The sequence below is a fragment of the Phaseolus vulgaris genome, chromosome 7 (genome assembly GCF_000499845.2).
Source record: "Phaseolus vulgaris cultivar G19833 chromosome 7, P. vulgaris v2.0, whole genome shotgun sequence".
Lineage (NCBI taxonomy): Eukaryota > Viridiplantae > Streptophyta > Magnoliopsida > Fabales > Fabaceae > Phaseolus > Phaseolus vulgaris.
In genome coordinates this window covers 12,166,377-12,188,046 of record NC_023753.2, presented here as the reverse complement: position 1 = coordinate 12,188,046, position 21,670 = coordinate 12,166,377, and the positions used below count along the sequence as shown (strand labels likewise).

Genomic DNA, 21,670 nt, shown 5'->3' with positions numbered 1-21,670 from the left:
CTGAGATCTTATGTACCACTCACCTCATACCTACACATACTTAAAGCATATGTTTTCTGGTTGCAATTTATTAACCCATATTTTTCTTATTCAACCTTTTTAGCTCACTTTTTTATTTACAGCTTTTCGTTTTTAATATCATTCTAGCTAGTAAGAATGGAAAGAGAAACAAAATCAAACGAGTTGTTTGAAAAATACTCTTATATATATATATATATATATATATATATAATTGATAGGGTTGTTTGAAATTTAATTATTAATATGAATATAATCAATTTAAACGAGTAAAAAAGTGGTAATTATTATTATTATTAATATTAATAGTACACCTTAACATCATTATTTTATCATAATTTATTCAAAATAATTTACGAGTTCAACAGAAAAATTTGTAATTGAAATTACAAATAGGTAGATGAACTCAATTGATTATATTCATATTAATAGGTAACCAAATAAATTTTTCATATTGTATAACCTAAATACCTAATCTTTTTGGACTATGATATTTTGATACCCAATAAGTTTTTTACATTCAATATTTTATTATTTATCTTTTCTTTACAATACAAAAAAAAATTAATAATCATATTAACCTTAAAATGAGTTGTGAAGTGGTTAATGAAGTATTAAAAAAAATCTGAATTTTTTTCTCATCCTTCCAAATTAGTGAAAATACCTAATCCTAATCCAAGAATATGCGTATTCTTTAAAAATAGTAGTTCAGCTGATATAGACAGCATTAATCTCTGCAACTAAACTTTAAAATAAAAAAGTGGAAAGAATAGATGATTATATTACATTCCGAAAGTTTTGTGTAGTGAACAAACATACGAATGAATAATGAATGAATCCTTTAACCTTGTGGGGGTTAGAATGGTCCACACTCTCTTCCTACCATTCTAATTTTAGAGGTTGAGAACTAAGGACACAAGATCCACACCGTCCAACAAATTCCCAACCATTATCACACTCCTCCCTCAACCTAAGCATATCATATTCAACCAATTCTCATCCACTTTTATAATTTCAAATTTCATTATAATTTTAAATTTCAAATGAGTGCCCCAGTTTGTGGAGGTTACCATTAGACCCTTAAAGGTTCTAACCAAGTAGCACGCAAATCCCAAAAACGCATAGTTTCTCTGTCAAAAATAACTTCGTCAGTCGGGGAACGCATTAGATATTTACCTAAACTTGTAGGTTCTTGAGCATATCCTACATTAGCCCCAAGATGTTGGTCTCTAACTAAAAAAGTAAATGCTTGAGCTTGAGAAGCTTTTGGACCAGAACTCGTACCTGAAATTACATATTTATAAATGGTTTGATAACAGTCCGACAACAAGTGATATAATAAACTTAACAAATTTTTACTAGAATAGGCTTTTAAACGGTTCTAATACCATATATTAAGAAATTGACTTTAAGTCTAATTCAACCTTATAAAACCGGTTAATAAGGTGAGATTTGCATTCACTTATATACTATGAGATGTTCTAATTTATAATTTTTAGCTTATGTAGTATATCCAATAGATGTGATAAGAGTAACAAACTCTTATTAAGATGAACTCTGATACCATAAGAAATAAACTTAAAACTTAATCCAATCTTATAAAATTGACTTAAAAATTTACACTCATTTATATATTATAAAATATACTTTATATTATTCATAATAAATTTCCAACCATTTATAAGAAAAAATAAATTAAAACTTTGGAATCACATGTCCATCTCAATTGTAACTGAATACTTTCCTATATAACTTTTTAGGTGACTACTGATATAGATAATTTTTTTAATGAATTTATGTTTAATTAGATTTTACAACAAATTTATAAAATGTGTTATTAATATTTAATTTTGTTATTCTTATTACTAGTTATAGTTAAATATCATGGACAACTTTTTCTATTAAATACTATGGATTTTGTTATAACCTTAAAATAAATGATCACCATAAAAGTTTACTCTGATCAAATAAAAAATTATGTAAGATACATCTAATTAATGGTCAGAAAGTCGTGTCTTGATAGCGATTGATATTTCTAAACTAATTTTACATGAAAACTCTAATTCATTTATTTAATACATGTCGAAATGTTTTGATAAAGTCTACGAAACTCATAAATAACCCTCATGACATCACATGCTACAAGTGAATATATATATATATATATATATATATATATATATATATATATATATATAATAAAGAGGTCTATAGAATTATTGGATTGACTTTAAATCCTTAAAAAGTGTATTGTGAGAGTTGCATAAAAGCTGTTAAAAAATTGTTGAAGAGTAGCATAATTGCATCATTAAAAATGGTGAAAGTAATAGCAATAGTGTGGGTTGAGGAAGAAAGTGTTGTTGGTTGGAGTAGAAAAGGAAGTGTGAGGCATTTAGCAGTGATGAAATAAAGAAACTGTTGAGTGTGGACCACACTCTCCTAACTTTCCCGCCATTAACTCAAGCTGCTTTCTGCTTTCCACACTCATAAATACAAACTACTTTGCCATTTCTAATACACACCATAATATATTTCTATATAATAAATAACTTTCAAATACAAAATTTAAATTATAATTTAATTAGTATGGTGATTGTAATTTGTTATTGTTTAGATTGGTGTTCCTATTATTGTGATGGTAATTATTCCTGTTAGGGAGATGAGACCTAGAGAACTGTTGGTTGATTTTGTTGGTTGATTTCGTCTCCACCTCTTTTGTCGGGCAGTTGACTTGTTCCTGAGTCTCGTTCCTCCTCCTCTTCTCGTATTGCTTCTTCAGGTCTCTGGTGAATGCCGAATAGGGGTACCTGCAGAAGGTACTCCGACGTCCAAGTCAGCAAAAGGGGGTGTTCAGCACTTGAGAGTGTACAGTAATTAATGACGTACCTGCTTCTTGGAATATGTGCTATTTATATTACTGTAATTGACCAGGTTAAGGAGTAGGTATGTATTTAGGATTGTATTACCTAATTGCTAACCACATATTAGGTTTGTTGAGTCTGTTTAGGTGTGGTAAGGTTTATACCATCAGTCGGCCCACCGAGACTAGATCCTGGGTCGATTGGTTTGCTGGTAGGCTGAGACTCTGATTAGTCGCTCGGTCCATACCGATACAGTAATCAATAAATAAATGAATGTTTAAGTTAGTATTTTTAACATGGGTGGTGATACTTAGCACCATATACAATAAAACACATCAATTTCACACTCCAATAAATTATTATTTTAATTATATTATTTTATTTTTTAATTTAAATATTATTATATTATTATAATTAGTTCTCAAAAGTATGTTATTTACTATTTGGTGTTAAAAGAAACTTTTCCCTTTAAGTGATATATAAAGATTAACATTAATCAGTATACATGTTAGTTTGGCCCAATCTTCAACCTTTACTCATAATGGGTAAGGTGAGGCAAGAAAGTACACATAAAAAAGTTCACATAGTAAAAAAAAATACATAAGAAAATGTTTGATTGGTAATAGTGAACCATGACTTTGAAACAACTCATGAATCATGCTTTAAAGTAAAAAATCCTGTTTAAAAAAGAAAAGAAAAATTATTTAAAAGAATATGTATACACATACAACTTATTTACTTAATCCAAATTCAGGTTAATATTAGTCAAGTTGAGTTTAAGTCAAGTTAGATCATACTAAAATCATATTAAGTTGGTTGAGATAGACCCATGATAGGTCAAGTTGGATCGAGCCTAAGGCACACTAAGTCTAGTTTAGCTGAGTTATGTTAAATTCAAGTTGAGACAAGTTAAGTTAGGTTGAGACGGGTTCAGCTAAAGTCGAACTAGGTCAAGTCAGTTTTTAGTCAAATCTAGTCGGATCCAATTCAAGTAAGATTGAGTTGGATCAAGTCAAGTTAGGTTGTGTAGGGACGATATCAAGTTGGATCCATGTTGGACTGAACCAAAGTCAAGACGAGTCAAGGTCACGATGAGTCATGTTGAACCAAGGTTAGCACGAATCATCTTGGACTCATGTCAAGTTAGGTCCAAGTCATAAATGATCTAATTTGATTAGGTCCAAGTCAAACATGAGTTGAGTTTAGCCCACTCATTTGATAAATGGATCAATAAAAAAAAGATTTATTTTATGAGTAGACAATTTCTTCCTGCACCTTACCAATTGTGACATGCAGCTAATCCACTTTTAAAATTTCCAAAATTAGTCTTCATTTTGAATTTGAAAATTCATAATTCAAAAAATACTTTCCAAAATAAATTAATGTGTCCTGAAAATAAAATTTCATAATAAAAATCAAAAATCAAAATCTCATTATAGAAAAGCAAACCTAAAATGCAGAAAGTATGTTCCAGAAAAAAAAATTAAAAAACAAAATCTGAAAATACATTCCAAATAAGAATTTTCGAAATTCAAAAAAAAATCAAATCTAGAAACGTGTTCTAAAAAAAAGGTTTTGGAAATATTTTTGATCCACACTCACTCTTTTATTTGAGAGCATCTTTGTCATTTAACATATAAATTGGGTGTACGTTCAAAATTGAAAAGGTGCAGCAAGTAATTGCCTATGAGTAAGTTAGGGTTGATTCATAATTTATAGGTCAAATAGATAGCTCTACCAAAGATATATGATCAAACTCATAAAATTACCGTAGTATTTTTTTCCATCTTTAACTCAAAACCCTAAAATAATTATTTAATTTTTTTTCTATATATATTATTCAACTTTTCAATTTCTAATCAATCTTCACACACTTAAATTCCTAAGAAACTTAAACATCTATTTAATCTCATTATACATTTCCTCAAACTTATAGAGATTTAGACAAATATCTTTTTTAATCTAAAATTAACTTCTCTTAATTATTTATGCAACACACTCCTTATTAATGATTTTAAAAAAATTACCCTATATCTTTATAAAGAATGATAATATAAACATTAAAAAGATAAGAGATTGTACGCATTTAGAAAACACACACATAAGAGATACTAGTGTAATTACTCGTCTGTTAATAATAATAATAAGAACAACTATTATAATAATAATAATTAATAATAATAATAATAATAATAATAATAATAGTAGTAGTAGGTATAAAAAGTATCTCAACCCTCCAAAATGGAAAGCTTTCATGGTATCAAAGGAAGGATTGTTTTTTCATGCACCTCCATGCTTTCTTGTGGCACCCCATAAGTTTATGTATTTCAAAAATATCATTCTTTAATATTATATTCTTTATTATGTAATTCAGAAGTCTTATGTAATTAGCTTCTGAATTATGTGATTCAGAAGCTTTTTCTGATTAACTTTCAGATTACATAATTTGGAAGTCTTTTCTATGCATGAGATTAACTTCTAAATTGTGTAATCCGAAAGTCTTTTTTTTTAGATGCTTGATTAGTTTCCGAATTAGCTTCTAGATTATGTAATTCAGAAGCCTTTTGTGATTAACTTTCGGATTACATAATCTGGAAGTCTTTTCTATACATGAGATTAACCTCTAGATTATGTAATCCGAAAGTCTTTTTTTTAGATGCTTGATTAGCTTCCAAATTACATAATCCGAAATTCTTTTCTAGATTGAGATTAGTTTCCAAATTATGTAATTTAGAAGTCTTTTTTCAAATGCGTGATTAACTTCCGGATTACATAATCCATAGGCTTATCTCAAATTTAAAAAGGAATTCTAGATTTCATAAAACTAAAAAACACTTTTGGATAAAAAAAATCTTTTGAATTATATATGGGAATGACACAAAAGGAATATTGTTTTGAATATTGTTTTGAATTATATATTATATATGGGGGAAAAACACTTTCGGATAAAAAAAAACATCTTTTGAATTATATATTATATATGGAGATGACACAAAAAGAATATTGTTTTGAATTATATATTATTTTGAATTATATATTATATATGGAGATGACAAAAAAGGAATAAAAATTTGATATGGGGATGGCACAAGAAGGAAGGTGGGTGCAGGAAGAAGCAGTCCAATGGAAGACTTAAATTTCTCATCTGAGTTGTACAAAAGTGAAACAATAAAGGATCCAAAAAATAGGGTGAAAATTCTTGTAGGCTATTAACACTTATATTAAATCAGGTAAAAAAATTTATACTTGGGTTACAACTTTTATAAAAATCTACCTAGTTAAAAAAAAGTTTTAGACCATTTAAAAATATTTTTTTGGACATAACAAACTTCTCTGTGTAAATAAATATAAATATTAATTTGTTGGAATTATTGTATACATAGGAAGTGAAATCTATAAACTTGTTAAAATATAAATAAACATCCTATTTAAAAAATATTATTATAAATACACTTGGTTAGAGTTTAAACAAAAACTTTTGGACTAATTCTCCATGCACCATATCAATTCAAATCCATATTTAAAAAAAAATATTTTTCAAATATTCATATTCGTAAATCAAATCATAAAACTAATGTGTCCGATAACTAAAATGAAATACGAAATCTAGAGTATATAACAATCCCTTCCAAAATTCTACATCCAGAAGCAAAAATGAAATTGTCTTTTAAATTTTATGTTGGTGCATGTCTTAGATGATATGGTGCAGGAAGAAATTGCCAAACTTTTGCACCCGTACCTAAAAAAAAAAGTGAAGAGGGCCACAAAAAAGGTTTGTCATTCCTCCCTTAAAAACCGTCCCTCTAGATTGACCCTTTTGCCCAATCACAATTCACAAATACACAACTACCAAATATTTTTCACAAGAAACTAAGGACCATACTCATTGCATCTTCCTTCAAATATAAAGGTATCACCAAATGTTGAACATAAAGCCAAGATACATTAATTGAACAGTATGGCTTGCATTGATACAAAGGTTTGCTGGGGAAGAACACAGCCAAAGCTCCACCTGATCTTCAACTAATTCTAGCCTTAGGAAGGGAAAAGAGAGAGAGAGAGAATTCAAATGCTGTTTAGTATCGAGGATCAACAAAATAACAGAGGAGAAAACAGTAAAGGCCAGCCCGGGAGAGGGGGTGTTCTCTGCTATATATACAGTAAAAGATATTAACCATCCTTTCAGACTGCTAATGCCTTTCACATTTTCACTCCAGTTTTGAGACATTAACTTTTGTACTAAATGTATGATTTGAAAGTATCATATTGAAGCTTTGATTTCCATGAAAACGATCAATTCTGGAAGTTTGATGGACTCTCTACATGCTTCTTCGCCTCATCTTTAATGAAGTCACCCTCACTTAAACATGTGATATTGTCCATAGAAACTGCTCCCCCACCCTCAGCTGGAAAATTATCTTCTTCTATAGGATTCACCCCATGGTTGTCAGGGGTTCTTGCTGGTAATCCATTATCATCCATCATACAGTGATAATGACGCATATCAAAGGATTCTATGCCAGGTTGTAAAGCAGAGCTGAACAAGGGTTGCATTAACCATTTTCTATCTGGAAATTCACGCAACGATATCCGACACACGGGACACGTGGAATTCTGCTGCAGCCATAGGTCTATGCAGGTCACATGGAAAGAGTGTCCACAATAAGGGAGGATACGCAGCATATCCTCACCTTGGTATTCTGAGAGACAGACTGTGCATCTTCAAAAACAATGATATTGCATGTTCAAAACCAGGAAATAATTAACTGAATGAGAACTGTCATCAATAATCTCATATCTGAAACTTGTTAAAAACTTAAAGCACTCCCCTCAATTAAGTTCCTTACAACATGAACCACACACATAAGAACTTCATATCAGTTTGTATCGTTTGTAAGAATAACAACAGACCATTAGGCCCAACCACTACCAAAGCTGTATTTAAATTTCCAAATTCATGACATGATTAGATTGCACTGGCATGCCACAAGTTTTGCGAACATAACTACCTTTTTGTCATAATGTGTAGGAGGCTATAATGAAGGGAGTATGTGTGAAATATTAAAGGATCATCAGAATATGAAGAGAAAGAGGTAGTTAGTAGGCAAACCTTGTGGGAGGTCACTGCAAGTTATTCATATCATAAATAGTTTTTGTAAGAGTTGGTAATATGCCATGCTAAACTTTGTAAACATCTCTTTCCTAACAAATACTATTAGATAGTTCCCACCTGTTTCTATCGTCTACCAAGAAAGAGATGGACTTAAAATATGAATATGACCATGTCATGATAAAATTAGACTTGAGAGGATCCATTCCCATGGCATAATCGTATAGAACAAAGAAATTCACTCTAACATAAGCTTCTTTTGCAGGAAATCAACAAAAGAGATGGTGATAGGACAATCTAAGCAAGACCCAGATAAGAGTTAGTCCTAAGCCAATGGAAGATATCATCATCATATCACTTTCTCATGCGCGATACATACATTTTTAAATTAAAGAACATAGGAGCAGAGGTGGCATCAGAACCCACAGAAAAAATGGCTATAACCCCCTTACAAGGTGCAAAACCTCCTGTAGTTTAAATGCCTTTCAATATATGGGATTGACACCTTCATTACAAATTCCTGTCCATGCAATTCTTTTTAACTTAACTACTGAAATAGGCATAAAGTACCTTATATTATTTTCCCATAAGAGTATCATACAGTAAGAGATTATTAAATTAACATCATAGACAGGTTGGACAAAAATGAATGAACAAATAAATGAGAAACAGATATAAAACATACTGAGAATTTTCTGCTGCAGCAAAAAACTTGTCACTGTACTTCTTTGTTGGAAATTTGGCTACAGTCACGCGTTCGAGACCATGGCAACCCCGCTCCATCTGAACACGGAAAAAATGTCTAATTCATAATAAATCCAATTCAAATAAAATGACATCATATTTATTGGGAAAACAACACAAAGTATGTACTGCATCAAAAAGTTTAATTACTGTGTTCTATCAGTGTAAAGTGTAAAAAAAAATATGTGTGTGTATGTGTCATGATTAGTATCACTTTTAAGATAATTATTGTAAATTTAACAAATATATTTTGTAATTGGATGATAATGTAAAACCCTTTACATTATTGCCAGGTGCATGGTCGATTTGATCAATGGACTATTTAATCAAAAGTGAAAGAAAAAAATTTACTCTGTCAACCAACTGATAGAAATTATGCTAAATTTGTTGACTTGCACAGGAGTTACCATAAAAGTCATGACTTCTAATTATTTTCGAGTGTAGTTTTTTACACTAACAGTGGATACAACTTAAACTCCAAAAAACTAATGATCCTGTAACGAAAATTTTAATATTAACTTGAAAACGCAAAAAATGTGCACCATGCTGAGATTGGATCTGGAGACAATAGGAAAGGATCTCCTTGCAGCATTCAAGTGAATTCGAGCACATATGAGCCTGGTGCAGACGAAAACAATGAACATGGTGCTCACCGCGAACCCAATCACAGTCATCACCAAGTTAATCCCAGAAGAAATCATTTTTCACAATAAAAAAAAATCCCAAATTGATAAAGAACCCTCCAATTTCAGATTCTAGATGAAAAGGCCCCAGTTGAAAAGTGAACACTAACAGACACCGCCAGCATCTCCCTCCGTGGGTTTCAGAGGAGAATCTGAAGTGGGCTAGATGCGGTGGCACTAAAGATGCATGCTTTTCTCGGTGGGTATGGAGGTTAAGGGTGAATCAGAGAATGGGGGTATGAGAGGGTGAGAATTGGGACTGTTGTATTGTCCCAGTGAGACAGAGAAAGCAAACCCTAGAAGGCATAGTGGGTGAGTTGATGAGAGTGAGAGTGAGAAAGAGAAAAGGGTAATGATGGTTATGATCAAGATTTTTTAGATCTAAATCAAGTTTTGATTACTGTTCTTTAGCTATGAAACAAAGAAGATGAAGGATGATGACTCACTGCTGCTGGAGACTTTTTATTTGAATTTAGGCAAGAGTGTTGTGCTAACATAAATATTTTTATATTATCATCTAATATTTATCTGACCAAGGACAATCTCAATGAACTAAATTAATATACAACTTTAATTTAAGGTCTTTAATTTTATTTTTCCAACAAAATATTGGCTTAGGGAAGGAAAGATAAAAAAATAAATATAAAAGCAAATATATTAAAAAATATAAAATTAAAAAAAAATTGTGCTATTAAATTTTCATCACTATAATATATGTTATAATCAATGTGTATAATTACCTATATTCATAAATATTTAACTATTATTTATGTTTATATAATCAATTATATTTGTAATTGTAATTATTTTGATAACCATATTATTAATATACTTTATTATATAATAAATGAATAGTTAAAAAATAAAAACATTAAAATAATCAATAAAAATAATTTTATTGTTTTGTTAATATATGCGTTATTTTATAAAAAAGTATAATTAAAATAATAAATAAAATAATTAATTTGTTAAGAATTTATTTTAATATATTTTTATTCTAAATTATAATTTTTGTTTTATTAAATTTTTTATGATAAATTTTTACTTTAATTTAACATTTATGTTAACTTTAACTTACATTTTCAGAAGAAAAAAAATTACATTAAATTATTTTTAAATATTTATTTTCTAAATTATTTTATAAATATATTAATATATAACCAAATTTATTTTATCAAATACAACTTTTTCATTCATTTTTTTTATTTTTTCCTGTTTTTTCTTAATTAAACAATCTTAATGTTCCTTGTACTTTCTCTTTTTTTTTCTTCATTTTCTAGTCTCATCAATTCAACGAAAACTACAAGATCAGTGTTTTTAGTCTAAAGAAAAGTTTAGTGCCTATGATGTTGAGTCAAAATGATAATTTCCAATAAAGAATATGTGCTCTACTTTCTTTGCAAATTTTAAGAACAAAGGTAGTACTTTTAGTATATTATTGAAATTTTTTCTCCCTTCTTTTCGGATCACATCAGAAGGTTTTCTTCTCTCTTTTTTTTCTTCTCTTGATCCAATCAAGGAAGAGAATAGTGATTAAACAATTAACTAATAAACTAATAGAGTAGAAAGCGAATAATTGCTTGATTAATTAAACCAGAGAGTGGTTATAAAGTGAGAATCAAGTTTAAATTTAATAATTGAAAGATTCTTTATGAAATTATATGTGATAGTTACTTGTATCTCCTCCTTTTTCAATTTCACCAATTTTCACTCATCTATTTTTGTTTACAAATTTAGTCTATATGTTAACTTGAGATTAACAAATAAAAAATATAATAAAATCAATCATGTATATTTAACAAAATTTAAAATCAATCATAATTTCAAGTGTTATTATTTTACTTGGTAGTTATTCACATACTTTCATGTTATTTAAACACTGTTTTTTTTAGTAGTATTTTACTTTTGAAAAGAAAGGAACAGAACAAGTTTAATAAGTGTATTTTTCATAAAAGTGGAGTTGTACTTCTGTGATGTCACACCTTCCCATATTTTTCCATTTGGGTTCAGAATCATTTGGTCCAGTTTTTACTAAGTTTGACAAAAGGTTATTAAAATGACATTACACTAATCTCAATGAACCTTTCACAAATGTGACGATATATAATATAATTTAGTTTTTTTTGTTATTCAAATTATAAAAAAATACTATTTATCAGATAGAGATTGATGGAAACTGACTACTCTGCTTTGACTATTGAAAATCAACAATCTCACCTCCCCCCAAATCTCTTGCCATGGTTCTTGCTGCTACAAATCCATAACAATTTCACTTGGTTCTCTCTTGGTTTAAAAAAATTATAAATTTCTGAATAATTTGTTGTTACTCAAAACTAGATTTGTTATTTATTAATGTTAAATTTTTCAAATTATTTTGCAGATCAATCTTTTTATTTTCTTTGGTAGTCATAACTTTAGGTGTGAAGGGAAAAAAAGTGAGAAGTGAGTTAAACCCATCTTTTCGGTTGCTTTTGTCAGTATATCCGAAATCTTCAATTATGAGCTTGCTAGTGGGAAGCATGACATGATATGGAGGAAGTAAAGCTGAAAAGGGTGTTGAAATTTTCCAAGGCATTGATTGGGACTGAGGAGGAAGATCTCAAGGAGACAAAGAGGTGGGACAAGAGGCCTCAGAATGTTGCAGAAACAGGTTTTAGTTAACAAGGCTAGGTTTTTGTAATACTGTGCACTAATAATGAGATCAAAACCAGATAAATTTAATCACAAAACATGAGTTTGGATTGACTTCAGAGCCTTTAAAATGGATTGAAAGTTTTCTTCTGAAAAGTCTATCAAAATCAATTTCCTTTTACCTTAATACATATTCAATCTGTTTGAATATAAAACTATGAAACTTTGGAGAAATTCTCTGCTAGAAAGAATCTATATTTCTAGAAGAAAAAACTCTCGACCACTTGTACCTTTTATTCAACCAAACCCATAGTTTGGTCACTCATTAATTTAATCACATATCAAATGACATTCAATAATTTAAAGTCAGTTTATATTTTGTTTTCAACCTACCAAGAATATGTTTAATTCAACAAGAGAGAAGGGATGCCATTTTAAAGTAGGGATGGTAGTGAAAGGGAAAGGAGGGATGTTTTTTAATTGTGTGGTAGAAAGGAGAGAAATTTTAAAAGAAAAGAGGCAAAATAATCCTTTTCTTATTTGGTTCACAAGAAAAGAGGAAAAATTAACACAAATAATTTTCTTCCACACTTATAATTTTAGATATAAAAGATAAATAAAAATATTTTTATCAATATACTTTAAAATATTTTAACTAACCTCCTCTTTTCCTCCTGATCCTTCCAACCTCCTCTTTCCTCCTGATCCTTCCAATATTGAAGAGGAACAGAAAATAGAAGAGAAAAAAGAATTTTGTTCTCCTAAAAACTGAACTAAACAAAAAGGTTTAAAAAAATCCCCTCTCCTTCCCTACCCTCCCCTCCATTTTCTTCTATCACTGTGAGATTAACACACTGAAACATGTTTCACATTATCAAATTTAATCTCAGGTTCAAATTATCAAATCTAGAGATAAATCTGCGACAATCTTGATGACCAATAAATAGTTCAGTTCGGCATTTAAAGTAAAAACAGTTCAGATTAATGGAATAATTTAGAGTGTATTTTGTCATACAAAAATCTCTTCCCAACACAACTATAGAGAATACAGAGAATCACCTTAAAGTACATAACAAAGAAAAACCATTACTTTTACACCAAGCTTAGCTGCTAACCTAATGAAATTATATATACATGTTTCATCTTAAATGATCGTCATTAAATGAGAAACGATTTGCAAGAGGAACCCCAACTGTGCTATTTGAATAGGGCCTTGAAACTTCATCACCAAATGGCATCTGTGGTGTTGCATTTTGATAGGAGGGATTGATGGGAAACGTGGGATACGAGTATTTACTGGAAGATAGTGGACCTCCATTTGAGAAAGGATCAAAAGGAGACTGACTAGAACTAAATCTTGACCCATTTTCCAAGTATCGGGTGGCAAGAGCTTGATCATTAGCAGACGGGCTCATCAACATTTTGCCAGAGTGAGGAGGATTGGTGAAAAACTGACCAACAGAAGTTCTAGACATGGTTCCATTAAGATGATAGTTTGAACCAAATCCAGTAGTTGGATCACGGACATTGAATCTAGGAGTTGCTTCATCAGAAAAATCTGTTGGTAGTCTGAAGAGACCAGAAAACCCGAAAGGAATTTCAAATCTATCCTCATTTTTACTAACAGAAGGCAACGGTTTAGCAGTGTACCCACCCTCTACTACTGGCAACCTATTAAGTTCCTGTTGTAGGGATATTCTAGCTTGTTTAAGAGATTCAAGAACACCATCGAATTGGTGAGATTGTTCACGAGTAACTAATGCATAGAGATCCTTTTGGTTTTTTGAAGCATCATGTTGGTGCTGGACACCATGAATATCAGTTGGAAAGGAACTATGTCTACCTTGATCTAGATGGTTCATATCAGAAGACTGAGAGTGGCCATTTACCAATATCTCATTTTGATTTCCCTTCAGTGGGGAGTGTGAGTTTTCTTGACCAAGGAAATCAGAAGTGCTAAAAGTTGTGCTCTTCTGGTTTCTGTAAACATCTGTATCATCGTGTTTTTTTGGCATAATTTCTCTGCCCTCAGCTTTGAGTTTTTCTTCTGATAAGCAAACACCCCCGGGTTCTCCTTTACTCTCTTCAGCCTTTGAGGTAACCACCTTAGCAGCATATGGAATCTGAACCTTGCCTTCATCTTTATCCTCAGTCATATCTGAGTGATTGCCCGGGTCACATGAATCCTGGATAATTTAGGATCCAAAACTAAGTTTGAGACTTCAGGTGATTTACATGGAATGAGAAAGCATTAAATAACCTATTTTGAATCATAAAATCATCAGATGCACAAGGTTAATAGAAGAAAATAACATGAACTGTATTAACTGAACCATCAGGAGAATGAAATTATTACTTGTTTAATATAGTGGAAGCATAGATTAAAAAGCTGACATATAATACACAAAAAACACTCTACCTCAAACATTTTGATCAAACCGAGCTTCATACATGTGTTTCATTGAATTTGTTCACTACATCTACTTTTTCAAAGGTCTTCCATATTTTTGCATGTGAGCTTACTATAATCTTTGGATAAAAAACAGTTTTCCTATTTGTTACTTAATAAGTTACTTCACTACTTACTCTAATTCTAATGTTATGTTTGGTCGGAGAGGAGAGGAAATTAAGAGGTTGGATTTAAGTTAGTATGTTTGGTGAGAGAAGCAGCGAAGAGAAAATTAAAAAGGTGATCTAAGCAAACACTTTTCTACTCTATCTCTCACTCATTTTCACGCTTCTCTCTATCCCTCTCCTCATATGTTCTTTATTTCTCTTCAACCAAACACATTTAATTTTTTATTTTATTTCTAGTCATTAAATTTATTTCCACATACTCTATTTCTCCCCTCTCTACCAAACAGACCATAAATGACAACTACAAAATACATTGGTAAAAATAAGAGATATAAGACTAATCTTGAACCTTCAGCATTAACTTTCTTTAAAGCATCCATAGGAATATGCGTTCAAGAGCTTATTATAATAAACTACATTCTTCTAATTAAATTTGAATTTAGCACAAGGCAGATTAAACCTATACATTGTCCTCATTTTAATTTTATCAAATATATTCAACTGCAAACGCAAATGAAATTATAATAAAATTTGTACTTTTCAACAAATAACACTTCAAGCCTTTCAGGACCTGAAGGATTGTCCAATGCACCTATGTTTTGTGTTCAAGATGATATTTTTGTTACATCTATTTCCTGTATTAAATTTGCAAATTGCAATTACTCATGTCAAAATAAAGACAAGTAACTTTTACTCAACATTGACTAACAGTCTAACACTGTACAATTAGTATATTGCACGAGATCACTGTGCTCTCCTCCCTTAACCAAACTCTTGAAAGAAAAAATACAAACATTAAAATAAGACAATAAAAACCAATGAAGAAAAGCTAACAAATCCTTCGAGATTAAAGGAAAGGAAGAACATTTGCTTTACACCAAATAGAAGTCAATCACCTATGCTATATTTGGCATTACATTGAAAACATGGTGCCACCAAAAATTTTCGACCACACTAGAGAGTAGCGCTTTAAAGCTGCCATAGTTTTCAACGAGATCCACCATACTTCCAATTGTTAATATAACCCCGTCAGCTGATCCAATGAAATCTCCTTAAAGATACATGAGTTATGCTCCAACCAAATGTAGCAAAATTTAGAATAAATAGCACATTGCCACAAATTAAATGACATTCTCTACATAGAAACATTTATAAACTAAACTGGAGTCTCTAATTCTGATTTAATGTCAAACTATGCCTAAAATCATTTGAACCTTCCTGCAATTGTCATAAATGCAACAACCAAACACCAAGTTTCAAGAAAAAACACTTAGAATATGGTAAGTCTAGCTGAATCATACCGGTGTTGTGCTGTTATTCTCTCTAAACTTCTCCTCCCATTCTCTTTGAGCCTTCTCCATTGCTTCATATTGGTCAATAAGTTCGGCTTGGTGTTCAAGAGCCTTTTCCATTTCATTCTCTCTTCCATATCCATCTATGTGATGATTTTTGCTAAGTAGGTTTGCCTCTGATCCATCCTCTTCTTGAATTTTAGATTCTATTTTCAGGATGTTAGATCCACCATCTCGGAAATTTGGAAATCCTTCAGAAGAGGATACAAGTTCATTTACTTGGCAGTTAACATGAACAAACTTGCCTCTAGACTCCTCCATTACTGACCTGGGAAAATACAAAACATACTTATCAACTTCACAAGCAATCAGGAAGACAAGTGTTACAAGAGAAAAAAAAAATGCAAATTACATTCAGGGGTTATTCATATATGAATTTGGAGCATAGAGGACAAGACTATAAAAAGTAATATAATAAACACTCTCAGGCAGAAAAACTAATTTATTAGTACTTTTAGCATTACCAATTTTCTGAGACACTTCCTCAAAAGGTATGTAAAAAATGAGGGATCAAGAATTTATCAAAAGAAAAACCAAATTTATAGGCACAGTTATTTTAAAATCAGATTTGATTGCAAAACAGTAACTGAGCAACCAGAGGTATAACATAACCCTGGTAATTGAAAGGCCCTAAGCCTATTAGTTGGAACCAAGTCTAAACTAGAAAAAAGCATATTTTTTGTTAATTGAAGAACAAGCAGGAAAATATCAGTGTTCTCTGTGGAAACTAGTCACATAATGGGGATAAAAAACTTGATCAGAAAGAAAAAAGGTTACGACTTACCTGGGTTGCCTATGTCTTATCTTGCGACATGACTTTCCAAGGCGATGCTTTGGTGAAGAACTAAAAGATGAAAAACTGCTTTGCCTCCTCACATTAGTACTCTTGGTCTTGTACTTTTCAAGAGAATGGGACAAATCATGGCGTCCTTTCCAGGACAAACTTTTACTGGATACTAGTGAAGAATCTTCATTGGAACCAGACATTTCATCTGACCCATGTTGTCTTCCTTTTGATTTCATAGGCCCCTCATCCTCTTTTGCACACTCATTACTCATACTAGAATCAAAAGGATTTTCAAGGTCTGAGCCTGAATCAAATTCATCAGATACACCACTTATCCCTTGACTCTCCAAAATGGCAAGAACATCAGCAGTGGCCTTCTCAGCCATCTTCCTCTGAAGAATCACCATCCTTAGTTGTTCCTCCAATTCCATGACCTGATTAAAATAATGGAGAAAACATTTAGTGTCAATAAGGGAGCATTAAAGGCCATTTTGGGTACAAAGTGAGAGGAGCTTTTCAGAGCTTCTCTACTGAAAAAAAAAAAAACTCTATATTTCTAGTAGAGAAGTTCTCAAAAAACTCTTCTGACCAGTATCCAAACAGTCCCTAAAACGGATCAGGCATGTTTTACTCCATAATACAGGAAACTTAAACTTAACATACCTTTTCTGCCAGTTCATCGGCTCTCTGTCTAGCACTTTTTGAGATGGACCTTTCAGAAAGCAATCTTGCCCGCAGGAATTCAATAGTCATTGCAGTTGAATCCTCCGTGCTGGAAGCAATCCTAAGCAACACACATTTAATTAATATAGTTCAAAAAATATCTGATAGGGAAGAAAAATAAAAGAAAACTGATTGTAATGCTAAGTCGGTAGTGAAAATCCTAAACAACTATTCTTTAATTTATGCTGACTAAATTTGGAGGGAGGAAGGACCTTCATGGCGACTTGTTATATCCTTCCTTCCTTTTCTTTCCTCTCAGTGACTTACCTTGCCCCAGTCCCTCTCTCCAGCCAAAGATAAATAACAATGAAGTTCAATAACAAAATAAAAATAGAGGAGTTCATACACATTAAATAGAAAGTAAAAAAAGCCCTTCTCTCCTGCCAAAGAAAATGTTCACTTATTTTAAGAGTGTTTTACTTAAGGAAAATGTCCTAAATTATGCTATACCCAGCAGTGAGCAAACAAAAAAAGCTGAATGTGGTACTTAAGTCATAAGACTCTCCCACCCAATAAGCTAACATTTTGGGGGATGAGCTCCCTTCATGGACTTGTAATGCAAGAGCATAAGAAAAGTAAATATCTATTAGCAGAGTTATGTTAAAAATTTAAAAGCTGGACTAGTTATTGAACTAGTAAAAATATATTGTCATGTTAGATGGTTCAGGCTGTGGAACTATGGTTGAACAGTGTCTCATGTGTGTTATTCAGACAGAAGATGGATATATCTGTATCTATCTATTTATCTATATATATATATAGAAAGAGAAAAAGATACTTTTTCCACTTCGCATATGGGCTTTATATTCTCCATGGCATCAACCATAAGTTTGCATCCAGTTTGAGCTGGCAAGTAAACTAGGTTTTGCTATTCCTTATTGAGCTTCTATTTCATTCCTGAGATTCGGGAAAAGATGAAATAGGAAGATGTGTTTCCAGAACAAACAAGATACGGGTTGAGAGGGGGAAGTTAGCAAAGTTAGACAACATTGAAATGGGCATAAGAGAATGCATTGATGTACCAGATCAGCTAATGCTCCCAGGTTAATGGAATGTATTCCATCAGTTGAATGAAGACTTGATTATTGGTATAATGATTGGTCCAGCACGGATTGAAATAGGAGACGATTCCACAGAAAGCTTTTGAAAACGCAGTGCACCAATGCAAAACAGAAATGAGAAGAATACAGAGATGAAACGAGCATCTCACTCCCAAAAGGTGCCCCAAATAGGTCTTCTACATATATATATATATATATATGCATGCATCAGCTATAGGTAACTACTGGATTAGTGATCAAATTAGTCATAACTAAACATCAGGAAAGAAGTTCAATTTCCTTGTGGCCAATTTTAAGTTTTTTTTTCAGAATAAGTTTTGTTAGAATGACAACTGTCAGATATATTTGTGATTCTTCTAACAGTCTCTGACAGTTGCAACTAGCTGATTTATGTAGGGTTACATTTGAGACTGTTGAAAGAGAAAAAAATAAATGTGAGAGATTATCAGAACTGTCTATGGATTACACAACAGAATCCATTTTATATAAGCTGATGACTATAAATATAAATAATTATAGGATATTCTATTCCTATATACATGATATGACATACCTATAAATCACCTTCCAATAAATCTAATTCCAATCAGATATTCCTATAATTATAAAGATCGTAACTAACTAAGAAAATAAATCAAAATATAAAAGAATAAATCCTAAGTGATCATCTAAGATGCTCTAAAATATTCTAAGACAATATCATTATATTTCTAACAGAGAATTTAAGCTCTCATCATTCAGAGACACTAGTTTCAAATTTCTAATCAGAAAGCTTCTACTGCAAGATTTGGATATCTCTTCCCATCTCCTTCACTTTCTTACATTTCTCTGTTTCTTTCTCGCACAGTTTATAATGAGTTGGATCAACCAGACAGGTTTTTGAACTACTGGTCTAAAGTTATTTTAGGGCCTGTTAGTGTGCTTTTAAAATAAAAGGTGTTTTGAAATTAAAAGACATATTTATAGAATTTATATTACTTATAGAAGTTTTTCATGTTTTATTAAGCTTAAACAAACAAGCCCATCAATATTGGTAGCTTCAAGTAAATGATAATGGGTAGAATTTAGATCATATTTATTTTGATTTTATACTTTACGTCCAAGGATTCCTAATGTGTTTGGATTAGAAGTAAGATTAAAAGGATTACATTTTGCCATTGGTAATGAGTAAGAGTTAGGCTTGAAAGCATGTAACCTAGAAGGGCTTAGGTTGCACTATAAAAGCAAAACCTCGACAGTTGTACGGCAGACCTTTTCCTTGAATCATAAATCCATAATTATAAATAACTTTCTTTTCCTGGTTTGTTACAGAAGAAACAGCCCATTCATTGGCTATGTTTAACTGATCGTCTCTCAATCCTTGAATCCTTGCCCTATCTAGAAGCCTTGTACTACATCAGCTTGTGAGCCATGAAAGCTAGTGCCTTTGCTGAGACCAGAGAGTTGGGCAAAGTGGGAGAGGCATCTTATAAAGGAGCGACCAGGGGAAGGACTATTCTGAGTGTGTAGCTGCAGTTGACCGCTGTGTATCCCAAATTTGGAAGGGAAATGTAACTTTATGTCCAAAACAAGGAGGCATAACATGGTATTTAAGCAATGAGATACCGCAGGCTAGTCTTCTAAGATTGGCTTTCCTTGTGAATTTGAATATAATCTAATAGACGTGTCCAGAAAATTGGGTTCAAACTTGAATTCCGAGGATAGATGAAGTCAATTAGTCCTAGAGTTCCAAACTAACATGAGGAATGAATATCCAAGGGAAGAGGGCATTCTCACCCATGTGTCAGTAACAATTACTACTCGCCGAACCAACACAAGTGGAACCCAACTAAGTCCTAGGTCCAGAATTAGAAAAGTATAATTCTCAAGAACAGACCCAATACGTCTCTCTAGAGCGACCTCACAGTTAGATTCACAAATTTCAATTAGATAGATCTTAAACTTTCTCTGGATTACTTCGAATAGTAAAAACATGTCCGAAGAACGAAGCCAAAAACTAAAATCCAACCAAATCACACACAAAACAAAAATTCCTCACGCACCAAATACCAATTATGGAAAACAATAAATCACACAACAAAGGCACCAAACCACAACCAATAAACTAAAAACTCGAAACCACTACGAAAATAGGAACACCATCAAACTCTTTCCATGAAGTAGACGAGAAGAAAGCAAGCTAGAAAAACTTCAAAAGCATCAAACACCCTCACAGCCGAAAACCAAAAACAGAAAGTACGAGGCGAAGCAGCATAATAAAGAGGGGAAAGACGCGGGAAAATCGAAAATACCTCTGATCTTGCGGATCGTGCACGGAGTTTTGCATGATCTTGGGCAAAGTAGGAAATCCAGCTGGTGGAGCAAAACCCCAGAAATATGATTTACAGTAAGATTGTTAATATGGTGAAATTGCGAGTGATGGAAGAGAAAGTAGTTGTGAAGAGAGAGAAAAAGAAGTTGTGGTGAGAATTGAGGAAGTGAAGAGAAGAGAAAAAATGGTGGGAACCATGGAAGGAAGGATCTTTGTCTCGGTCGCTTCTCTTTCCTCTCTCACCTTTTTCTTTTCATTCTTCTTAATTATTGTTATTTCTATTTCTATATTGCGAAATTTTTATTGTAGCTTTTTAAATTGTTTTCCCAAGTTCTTACCACGTCAAAAGAATTCTATGTTTATTTTTATTTAATAAATTATAATAAATAAATAATAGTTTTAACTTTTAAATTGCATTTTTAATTATAATGCATCATTGCTAAAGGTGGTTAAAAGAGTATATTCCCTTGCATAATGATATTTTAAAATAAAACTATTATATATTTATTTTCAAGTGGAAAGATTTTTCAATTACTAATTTGTATTGATATTAAATAAATTTTTTATTCAGTAAAAATAAAATAATTTAATATAAAAATAATGTAAAATTCAGCAATATTTTAATAATAGAATTAGAAATGAATTAGATAAGAAGTTTGTAGATAAAAGTTAAATGTTTGTTTTAAGTTTATTTTTAAAAAATCCATTTTATAAAAGTTCTCTTTATGCATTTTCTCTAACTAAATAATATTTGTTGTCAAATTTAGACCATGCAAATCTAGTGCAATACCTATTAGTTTAGAACAATTGAA

General features: G+C 31.4%; 2 protein-coding genes across 3 annotated transcripts; both read right to left on the bottom strand.

Moving 5' to 3' along the window:
• Positions 1–6,735: 6,735 nt before the first annotated feature.
• Positions 6,736–9,946, bottom strand: LOC137828121 (putative RING-H2 finger protein ATL50). Its single transcript, XM_068634568.1, has 3 exons — positions 9,276–9,946; positions 8,675–8,772; positions 6,736–7,599 (listed from the first exon to the last, which is right to left on the bottom strand). Exons 1-3 carry the CDS (start codon positions 9,432–9,434, stop codon positions 7,173–7,175), a joined length of 684 nt encoding a protein of 227 aa, XP_068490669.1. The 5' UTR covers positions 9,435–9,946; the 3' UTR covers positions 6,736–7,172.
• A 3,060-nt stretch (positions 9,947–13,006) lies between these two features.
• Positions 13,007–21,148, bottom strand: LOC137827904 (uncharacterized). Of its 2 annotated transcripts, XM_068634278.1 has the most exons (6): positions 20,839–21,117; positions 18,509–18,626; positions 17,427–17,547; positions 16,761–17,197; positions 15,926–16,244; positions 13,007–14,233 (listed from the first exon to the last, which is right to left on the bottom strand). In XM_068634278.1, exons 3-6 carry the CDS (start codon positions 17,514–17,516, stop codon positions 13,187–13,189), a joined length of 1,893 nt encoding a protein of 630 aa, XP_068490379.1. In that variant the 5' UTR covers positions 17,517–17,547; positions 18,509–18,626; positions 20,839–21,117; the 3' UTR covers positions 13,007–13,186. The 2 variants fall into 2 exon arrangements, with proteins under 2 accessions (XP_068490379.1, XP_068490378.1); XM_068634277.1 differs by lacking the exon at positions 18,509–18,626 and having other exon boundaries at positions 20,839–21,148.
• Between the last annotated feature and the right edge of the window lie 522 nt (positions 21,149–21,670).

Coding starts and splice junctions, on each gene's coding strand:
- LOC137828121 (XM_068634568.1), bottom strand. CDS start 9,434: ATGATTTCTTCTGGGATTAACTTGGTGATGACTGTGATTGGGTTCGCG. Junction 8,773..9,275: donor CCAGATCCAATCTCAGCATG/GTGCACATTTTT, acceptor TTCCGTGTTCAG/ATGGAGCGGGGTTGCCATGG. Junction 7,600..8,674: donor GCTGCAGCAGAAAATTCTCA/GTATGTTTTATA, acceptor TTGTTTTTGAAG/ATGCACAGTCTGTCTCTCAG.
- LOC137827904 (XM_068634277.1), bottom strand. CDS start 20,873: ATGCAAAACTCCGTGCACGATCCGCAAGATCAGAG. Junction 16,245..16,760: donor ATAAGACATAGGCAACCCAG/GTAAGTCGTAAC, acceptor GTATTTTCCCAG/GTCAGTAATGGAGGAGTCTA. Junction 14,234..15,925: donor AGAATAACAGCACAACACCG/GTATGATTCAGC, acceptor TAAATTATCCAG/GATTCATGTGACCCGGGCAA.